Source organism: Lytechinus pictus, chromosome 16 (genome assembly GCF_037042905.1).
Source record: "Lytechinus pictus isolate F3 Inbred chromosome 16, Lp3.0, whole genome shotgun sequence".
Taxonomy (NCBI): Eukaryota; Metazoa; Echinodermata; class Echinoidea; order Temnopleuroida; family Toxopneustidae; genus Lytechinus; species Lytechinus pictus.
This window is the reverse complement of record NC_087260.1, coordinates 17,608,776-17,619,005: the sequence shown is the minus strand read 5'-3', so window position 1 is coordinate 17,619,005 and position 10,230 is coordinate 17,608,776. Positions and strand designations below refer to the sequence as shown.

Genomic DNA, 10,230 nt, shown 5'->3' with positions numbered 1-10,230 from the left:
ACCAACCTTAAGACCGTCGACTACCTGGACGTAACCATTGACCTCAACAACGGTACATTCCGGCCCTACAGGAAACCAAACGACATGCCCCTACAGGGGCCGCGGAACCGGGTGGGCTGGGGGGGGGGGGGCTTCAGCCCCCCCACTTTTTTCCAAAACCGTGTACAAAAACGTAAAAATTACCATATGATTGTGATTTTTAGCATGGTCAGCCCCCCCCCCACTTTTGGCTCAGCCCCCCCCCCACTTTGAAAACCGTTCCGCAGCCCCTGCCATATACGTACACAAGAACTCAAACCACCCCTCCTATACTCAAGCAGATACCACTAGCTGTAGACAAAAGAATATCGAGTCTATCGTCAAACGAATGCATCTTTAAAGAAGCAGCGCCCCCATACGACAAGGCCCTGAAAAATAGCGGCTTTGATACGGAAATTCATTATGAAGAACAAAAATGCGAACGAAGGGGGCCTAGTAGAAGCAGAAGAAATAGGAAAAGGAAAATCACGTGGTTCAATCCCCCCTAAAACGCAGAGGTCAAGACAAACGTGGGTGGCAAATTCTTGAAGTTAATGAACAAACACTTCCCGAAGGGTAACAAACTGCACCAAATATTTAATAAAAATACAGTTAAAGTCAGCTACAGCTGCATGAGAAACATGGATGCAGTAATGAAATCACACAACCAGAGAGTCATCAAACAAGCCAAGACTAAAGAGGAGGAGCCGAGGCAAAAATGTAACTGCCGTATAAAAACGCAGTGCCCACTGCAAGGAAGATGTTAAGAAACGGCCCTCGTCTACAAAGCATCATCCGACATGAAAACGAGGAAAAATGTTATTACGGTCTTGCGGGGGGTACATTCAAGGACAGATACAGTAATCACATCAAATCAATGAAACATGAGAAATACAAAAATGAAACTCAACTCTCTAAGTATATATGGAAACTAAAGGAAGCATACACCAAATGTGAATTAACGTGGGGGATAGAGAAGAAGTCTAACACTAACCTAAGAAAGAGTGGGCTCTTCAATCTCTGCCTAGAAGAGAAGTATATAATGATCACCAACAACAAAGAGTGCCTCAACAAAAGGTCAGAAATAATCTCAAAGTGCCGCCACAGACATCGGCAAAGACCCCCCAGAAAACCAATCAGGTGTGACGACCCATCGCAGCACGCAGACACAACCAAGTCGTCAAATCATCAGTCTGCCTGAAGATCGCCGAAAGCGTGTAACCGACGGTAGTAGACCGAACTGACCAAGGTATGAAAATATATATTGCTCTGCCCCGGCATTGAGCACTTTTGGAAACCTCAACCAATCCCATACCAAGTGGATATATATATATATATATATATACATATATATAACTATATATAAAGAGAGAGAGAGAGAGACTTGCAAAAGCTGTTTTACATGATAATAAAGACTGGAAAGAACTCGTTTATATGTGCTGGCGCACATTCAATCATGACCCAATAAATACGGGACCATGCATATCAATAGATATTTGTACACCTTCTTCTGCTTTTAATGGCTGATTTTCCTAACTTTAATTCCACCTCCCCATGCTCGAACCAGCATATGCCCTTGTTTGCACCCTAAATGCAATCTTGCATCCTATGTGATAAGAGTATACAGAGCATCTTTTTGTTCCAAGATGCATCCGGGAATGCCAGTTCGCCTTCCAAAACATTGCACCCTTTTGGGTGCATTTATTTGCATTTAAAAAGTGCAAATGTGTTCCTCCTATGAAGGTTACAACTCTGCATAAAAAGGTGCAAAGTACATTCGTAAAGATGCCAAAGAACGTCATTCTGCATTTGAAGAGAGCAAAATCTATTTTTTTCCTTATCGTGTAAGGATTAAAAAAAGAGAATATGTCGACAAAGGACAATTCGTCCAAATGCTAAAGAATTAGAATACCGAAATCGAAACGAATCAAATCGATAACTCCATGTAAACTTTCATAATGTCGTGATTTATTTAGGGCGAAGATGTGAAGCCTTACCTTGATGTGGCCGTTGGAGCGGTAGAAAAGACGCCCCCTATCGAGAAGAATATGACAACCAGCCAAATGAAGAACATTATCTTGCTGCCGTAGAAGCTTAACCCAAATGTAAATGTGAAGACGGACATTACGGCAGACAGAGTAATAAAAGAGACCTGAAAAGAAAAAAAAACCGGACGCTATGGTTTAGTTGTTGAGGTTTTCATCATTAGCGGTGGTGTAATGAGTCAAGTATACTGAAATGACTGAGGACGCAGAACGTTAGTTAAGGGAAAATTTTCAAAACAGTCTGACAATTTTATTTAATGAAATGAAAAAATATAATTTTGTGACAGCTTTTAACGTAACATCAAACATGTTATTTTACATTTACCTTCAATTTCTTTTCATTTTCCCCTTTTCTCCGTCCTTGATTTTTTTCATATGGGGTAGATGGTGGCAATGACCCAAGTGGGCCGCCATCTGTACGCCAGTGATAGTTTTCAATTATTTTTTTTCCTTCTCCTTGGTGATCTGTTCTCGGCGATTCCATGATGAATAAAAACATAAACCGGTAACATGAAGGTCTGGCGATGAATGTACAGAAAATAATTATTCTTAAATAAATAATTAAAACCTTACCTTGAATGAAAATCTATCAGCTATATGTCCCCAGAACACTCGACCCACGGCATTAGAGACAGAGGCACATGATCCCGCAATAGCCAGGAACAGATCGTCACGAATAAAGGTCTGTCCATATGCCTGTAAAGTAGTAATAAAACATGGGTAATACTTACAAAGTTACACTTTGCAAACAATTCGGACAATTATCTCAATCCGTTGAAAATTAATTTCTCATAATTTCCATTTAGGCTTTGAAAAGGACCATCCGGTACCAGTAGTCCACCATGTCCACGATTCGAAGAAATAACATTAGGTTGCTGTCAAGGCTCAGATTGCGAAGCAAAATCAACCAAAATGCCCTCATTGTATTGTCCCATTTCATAAAACTTGTTCGAGTAAATTGGAGGTAATGTGCGACAGATAAACATTACAAGAAAATAAAACATTTCAATCAAGAAATCAATCATAACTATAATTTTGGAGTTTAAGTAGAAAAAAATATTTTAAATTTTTTGGTTAACATTTCTCGACATGAAGATCAAGATGACAATCTATCTTTATTACTTCATTGTTCCATTTACCCCGCCATGTTGGGGCAAGTTGAGCAACATCACTATCGCAGTCAAAATGTGAATAAAAAGGGCGAGATGAAGATCCCTGTCTTCACAAACTTGAAGCGGCCCCTGTCAGGAAGGTTCATCTTACCATGGACCAACAACCAACACGTTTCTCATCATCACTCTATCGTGTCCCACATTTCCTTTGGTGTTTCTTCTTAATATTCCTCAACTATACAAAGTATTCCTATATACTCAGTGGAAACAATGGCCTTCTAAGGATTGCCACATCTGGATTTCAGTCAACCTATATGCGAACGTATGTATGGCAAGCGCCGTCTTCTCATTCGATCAACATTTCATATCAAGAATTGTCTTATAGGAGCAACACAAAAAGATTCGTTGTTATAATTATAAAACATCTGACTTCTCGATCAGTTTGTTGTAAACAGAAGACAATTCTTCATTTATCAAGGATCAGGAAAACTAGGAGTATTTAATTAAGAAAACTGTTCCCCATACGTAAGTCAGTGTCCGCGGGCTAAGACGTCCAGGGTCTCGTAACACAAAGGTTAGCCATTGATCGTACGCTTGATTTTTACGATTGATTGTATATTGTAGTCAATAGAATCAATCGTAAAAAAATATTCTACGATCATTGCTAAGTTTTGTGCTACGGGCCCCAGGGTGCGTTTTTATAAAACTTGTTATGATAAGAAATTTGTAATAACAGTTAGAAGCTACTGAAATCCTTCTATCTGATTGGCTGGTGGTTAAATTGTGAATGTGTTACTATATTCAAATCTTGATGAAACGGGACCCAGATTTGACTGTACCTCTACCCATACCTTGTATAGAGACGTAATGTAGAGGATGACAAAACTATTCATGCAGAACGATGAGGCGAGATACCAGAAGGACGAGTCCTTTAGCATCTCCAACGGCGCCAGCGTCTTCCCAGACCATCTCCGGTCCAAGTCGCCCATCGATTCCCCGGACGACCTCGACGTCGAGGTCGAAGCACCGTTGTCTAGATGGGACTTGTCTCCATCAGTTTCCTCAGCGATCGCTGTCCCTGCTTGAATTCCAGTGTTGGCACTCTCACCCGTAGAAGACTGTTCGTGGTGCACATCTCCTGTAGCGCCCTCTGCGGTCGCTGAACCGTCGTCGTCGTTTTCGGAACCTGATAGAGGTCGTTCGTTCATCAGTATACCCGATTTCTCGGTTATCGGTTTTTGTTTACGCCTCTAAAGAATAAAAGAAAAATAATTACTCTCGATAATACGGTTAACAAATCTATTTGATCTAGACTATACGGGAAATGTGGAAAGCCACTGTAAAAGAACATCAGTGCCTTCATAGCGGGATTTCTGATATAAAAGACGCAGTACAGACTTTCATTAATAAGGTGCCTATAATTATGTATATGAAATCATTTTCTACTCGAAACCATTAACTCTGCTTACAATCAAAGGGAAACAATTGTCCCGTATTACAGAGGAATGTCTCTACTTACGATGGCGTATCTTCTTGATCTCTTGATGATGGTTGGTGGATCACCAAGGAGAACAATGCCAATGATTTGCATGATAGAGAAGATGATTCCTTGTTGAATAAACGAAAAAGGAACGCGGTCCAGGACCTCATTCTGAGAATAAAACCTAATGAATGTCCATCAAAAAAAATAGAAGATTATTGGAGCGTTGCGAGAAAAATTCAATTGATTACAAGTCAATTTTATGTTCTAATATTAATCGCAAGTATTCTATTTTTATAAATTGCAAATTTACGACAGCACCGGAATCTCTTGACTCAGGACAACGGCATACATGCGTTACTGTTCGTCTGGTGCAAATCTTCGGATGATCTGCTGTCCCAGTCTACCAACTTTCGACAATAGCATGTATTGTGATTTAATTTGCATTTTCAAAGGAATCGGTGTGTTGTAGAGAGTGTAAATGCGAAAACTCTATAGTACCCCGACACCGCCCCTGAATAAGATACTGAACATACCATTGTTCAGCACCTTGTTCGGTGTCCCTGATGTCAGGTTGGAGGTTATCCCGGTTTATAAAGAGCGTCTGGACGAGGTTGAAGACCAAAGAACCGGCTCCGAATCCGGCCACGGTCAAACCGTTGACCACACCCTTATGATTAGGCATCCACTAACAGGGAAAAATGAAGGGAGAAGGATTGGATTTTATTAACATTGGATTATTAAAATTTCTTATTGATGGTCATGGTGATGGCGATGATGATGGTGGTAATGAATACGATGATGATGATGATGGCGGTGGTGATGATGATTATGATAATGACTATGGTGGTGATGTCGGTGATGATGATGGTGATGAATACGATGATGGTGGTGCTGCTGATGGTAATGATCATAACAACAATAATGATGATGATTATAAACCCCTCAAGAAAAGTTTGGAAATCTGTGTTTGGCCATTAATTTCAACTCCCAATTTTACACAATGCATATTTGATATCATTCAAAAGATCTTTTAATTCCCTTTAAAATGATAACATGCTTGTTATGATCATGCCATCATGAAAAGAGCAGGATTCAAAAGTGTTGGATGAGGTCTAAATTGAAAAGCTGCAAAACGAGCAGAAATAGTCATCAAGGTTCAATACAGAACATGATTCCTTTGTCTGTGTCAATAGAGATGAAATCCATTTAAATCAAGCCCCTGCTTCTGTAGTAATGGTTCTGTGAGATAACATGGTTTGGGTCGTGGTTTGAAAAACCAATGCATGTTTGTTATGTGTTTGCTTGTGCAGAGGTGTGTTTGATTCCATATTAATGTAAGGTGCATGAAAATAATTAAAAGAAACCGCTGAGAAACCCACTCATCACCACTGAAAAAAAAACAGTGACTTTCAATATTGTGTAATTTTGCAACTTTTGAATTTTGACCTTGCCCCACATGTCAAAGCACTGCACCTCCATGTGAACCATAATCACATCATGTAGGGTATCATTTTAAAGAAAATTAAAGTTGTCGTTTAACTATGGATAGCCCATTGTGACATAAATCTCTGACAGTTAGAGGTTCGTAGTATCAGCTCATTGACTATCAAATCATTCTTAACTGTCTGGGAAGGATAAATAAGATAGTTGTCTTCACTACTTTAGAGCACATGCAGTGAACATATGAAGCATACATACAATGTATTTTCTTTTTTTTTTATACATATTTGGTTTCCCATAATTTTAGTACAGAATTAGACCATGGTCTACGTTAAACCGACTTCAGAATACGGGCCAATGTGCATGTTCTTACCTTCATAACACAGATCAAAGGAGGGGTGTAGGCAAGTCCGCTCCCGAAACCAAACAGGAAGCCATAGGTGAAAAGTAGGAAGTAAAATGAAACTGTCATTGCCCATGCAGAGGCAAATACTCCCACACTGCAACGTAAGATAAAAATACAAAGTTTGGATGCACGTGGTGTTAGGTGCCAGTCCACCTGTAAACATGGTAAACATGCAGATGTATATCGAAAAAACAACATATTACTAGTTTACAAAGTGCTTGAAATATAAAGCTGTAATTGACTCTTTTTTTCAGATCGGAATATCAAAGTTTAATGAGTTTCAGATCACAATTACAAAATTTTTCTGCTCGCGCTTTGTGCTCGCATTATTAATGTAGGAAGACCCCCTATTACTCATCCTTTTCATGATTTACAAAACATTGATTTTGATTGATTTATTTTATTTAAACACGGTAAAAAGCCCTCGATTAGCCTATGGCTGTTTACAAAACATGAACAGAGTGGCCCATTTTTAGGTCTAAATCTCGAAAAAAAAATTCTGCTCGCGCTTCGCGCTCGCATCAATTGTTGAATTATATAGCTATCCTGTTCACGATTACAAAAATTGATTAAAATTTTCCATTCTTTCTTTAGAGATTTTCAAAAATTTTCAGCTCGCGCTTCGCGTTCGATTTTTTTGATTGTTGAAATATGTAACGCTTTCATGGCCAAGTGCAAGCAGTCTTTAACAGGTACCAGTTCAAAACGTATATACAAATTTTCTGCTCGCGCTTTGCGCTCGCATTATCAATACTCATCCTTTTCATGATTTACAAAACATGAATAGAGTGTCTCGTTCAGTAAATATTATAGGACTAAATCTCGAAATTTTCCGCTCGCGCTTCGCGCTCGCATCAATTGTCTACTTACATACCTATTCTGCTTGAGTTACAAAAAGTGCTTAGAATTTCCATTCTTTAGGTGAAAATGTAAAAAAAAATCAGATTGCGCTTCGCGCTCGCATTATTTGATTGTTAAATGCTAACTGCACGCAGTCTTTAACAGGTTTCTTTTCCATCAGTTCATTTCTGCTCGCGCTTTGCGTTCGTAGTAATTATTAAGTTGCATACACATTTTTCAGGATAACAAACATTGCCCAGAATGTTCAAATTTTAGGAAAAAATACACAAAATTTAAAAAAAAAATAGCTCGCGCTTCGCGCTCGCATCATATAAGTAAGGATTATGATATTATATATGAAATAATAAGAATAAAGCTAAGAAGTGACTAATGAGGACTACCCCTTCAAAGAAACAAACACAAATCATCTTCGAGCTGCCGATCGGGGAAAATATGTCCACCCCCCCCCCCCTATTAGCGAAGGCTGGATCCGCCCCTGTGTATTTCCGCCCCTGGTTTATAGGCATGTTGAGGACATGTACATCTTCAGAATGCCGATTAAAAAAAATATTCTACCATTAGCAGCGGCAGTTTAGTATGTTTCATGAAATTATGGAAATACAAGCATCGTTTCGAAGAAACATAACTTTGTTATTTCTTGACCATTTTGTGCGATTCAGCGATCAAATTAAAGTAGAGCAGATATTGAACTTTTAGGCATGTTATTTTCTTTTTGAAATTTTTACGCCCCCGCCAAATGAATTTTTGCTATCCTTTCTTCAAATTGTTTTTACTCACTCATGCGTGGATGAAAAATCTTGTTTGTTATACCAGCCGAAAGAGGACATCCTAAGGGATCCTAAGCTTTACAATGATATGTCATTTGTCTATTGTATTTGTGATTAAGTTATGATAAATCATCGCTAAATCGCTAAAGGATGAAGAGAAGAAGGAAAGGAGGAAGAGGAGGAGAAGGAGTAAGAGAAAACCAGTACAGTGCAAGGAAAGGGCCAAGCGCCCTTTCGCGCTTAAACTGACGTAATCAAATTGATTTCGTTGATAGCGCCATCTCCACAAATCTCTACAAAAATGGCTTTTTAATGCTTCTTTCTAAAGCGCCAACTTACCACAACATCAACAAGAAAATGAAAGATGCCAAGCAAACATGGAAGATGAAGAGAAAGAATAAACTTACTTGAAAACGACAGCCCCGATGAATGTGGCCAGCCTTACTCCAAGCCTTTTTTCTAAATAACCTCCGGCTGACATCGACAGGCCATGCCCAACTTTCATTGCCGCCACTATAAGTGCCGCCGTCTAAAAAAAAAACACAAAACGAACAATACGTAAAAATAGGACACATGATACATTCAATACAATTTCGAAATATAAAGATTTGTTGTGATACGTTGTTACAATGAACAAGAAAGTGAATAAATCGGTACTAAATGCATTATCGTAATTATATGGACATTTTTTTATGGTGTAGATGATAGGTATATTATCGAGTCCGCCTTTTTATTCAGAGCAATAATAAGAAAAAATATTTTATTTAGCGAAATAACCTTTTCGCCTATTTTTTGTCCCAAAACATACCACTTTTGAAATAATTTTACGAGAGGTTGGTCATTCGGTGGAATATAACATGTATAAGGTAAACGATATAATTATGACTGAGCAAGTTGCATCACAATATCAAACTAAAGTGACGTGTAGAAATTCTTAGGCGTAATTTGACTATCGTCATATCATATTTCCACGGAGCCTTTAAAGTGCCATCGACTTGACGACTTGGCGAGATACTTTATCTTGCCATGTCGACATAATAACCTTAATATGTCGACATGGCGAGATACGTTATCTCGCCAAGTAGACTTGTAAAAAGTTATATGTCGACATGGCGAAATACGTTATCTTGCCAAGTCGACTTATAAAAAGGTTATTTGTCAACTTGGCGAGATATTTGGACTCTCGCCGGGCCTCGGACACTTCATATCTCGCCATGTCGACATATAATGTTTTATAAGTCGACTATGCAAGATAAAATATCTCGCCATGTTGACATATAACGTTTTATAAGTCAAATTGGCAAGATAACGTATCTCGCCATGTCGACATATAACTTTTTATAAGTCGACTTGACTAGATAACGTATCTCGCCATGTCGACATAATAAGGTTATTATGTCGACATGACAAGATAGTATCTCGCCAAGTCGTTAAGTCGATGGCACTTTGAAGGCTCCGTATATTTCTTTCACATTACTTTCTTTTATCAAAAATCATACATTGCGAATTTCACCATTTGAATAAGTTGGTTTTGATAACGTCACAAATTTAAACTTTAAATATTCATAACTCAGTTGATGGATTTCGATTCAAACTTCACCTCTTTTTCTCAAATTTTGCCGCTTTTATTAAAAACCAATCTATCGTCGTGTGATCTCCCCTTTTAAGGAGAGGTGTGAACTACGAACTAGAATTATTTATTTATTTCAAATCTTTAACCAGAGTAGCCTGTTCAGCTTTATACAAACAAATATGTAAAATTACACAATATATATAATTAAAACAATTAAAATTACCTGATAAGTCAGATGAGGATCAATTCCTTTGTATCTGATGTAAGATACAATATATACCACCATGTTACCTGTATGTAAATACAAAATAACAACAATGTATAAAATAACATAAGTGCAATCATCTGAATCACTTTATCAGTTCTCACACATTTATCATTCGAAGCCATTCTGTTTATATCCATGAATGATGAACAAACATGGCGACGTGAGCAACAAAATTACAGGTCTTTTCTTGACATAACATCATTATTTGCATGCTTAAAGTGGTACTCTTGGGTGCGTCGCTGTCTATGGTTCTGACT

The 10,230-nt window shown here is 38.3% G+C and overlaps 1 protein-coding gene across 1 annotated transcript; it reads right to left on the bottom strand.

Moving 5' to 3' along the window:
- Nucleotides 1-2,011: 2,011 nt before the first annotated feature.
- Nucleotides 2,012-10,005, bottom strand: LOC129278715 (uncharacterized). Its single transcript, XM_064111267.1, has 8 exons — nucleotides 9,929-10,005; nucleotides 8,540-8,661; nucleotides 6,472-6,598; nucleotides 5,192-5,343; nucleotides 4,695-4,839; nucleotides 4,027-4,425; nucleotides 2,637-2,759; nucleotides 2,012-2,170 (listed from the first exon to the last, which is right to left on the bottom strand). The coding sequence occupies exons 1-8, from the start codon at nucleotides 9,989-9,991 to the stop codon at nucleotides 2,012-2,014; spliced, it is 1,290 nt and encodes a 429-aa protein (XP_063967337.1). The 5' UTR covers nucleotides 9,992-10,005.
- Nucleotides 10,006-10,230: the final 225 nt, after the last annotated feature.

Excerpts from the sequence above, each read along its gene's own strand:
- LOC129278715 (XM_064111267.1), bottom strand. The coding sequence starts at position 9,991 with ATGGTGGTATATATTGTATCTTACATCAGATACAAAGGAATTGATCCT. Across the intron at positions 5,344-6,471 it reads CTTTGATCTGTGTTATGAAG|TGGATGCCTAATCATAAGGG; the intron begins GTAAGAACATGC and ends TTTCCCTGTTAG. Across the intron at positions 4,840-5,191 it reads GAACAAGGTGCTGAACAATG|GTTTTATTCTCAGAATGAGG; the intron begins GTATGTTCAGTA and ends GACATTCATTAG.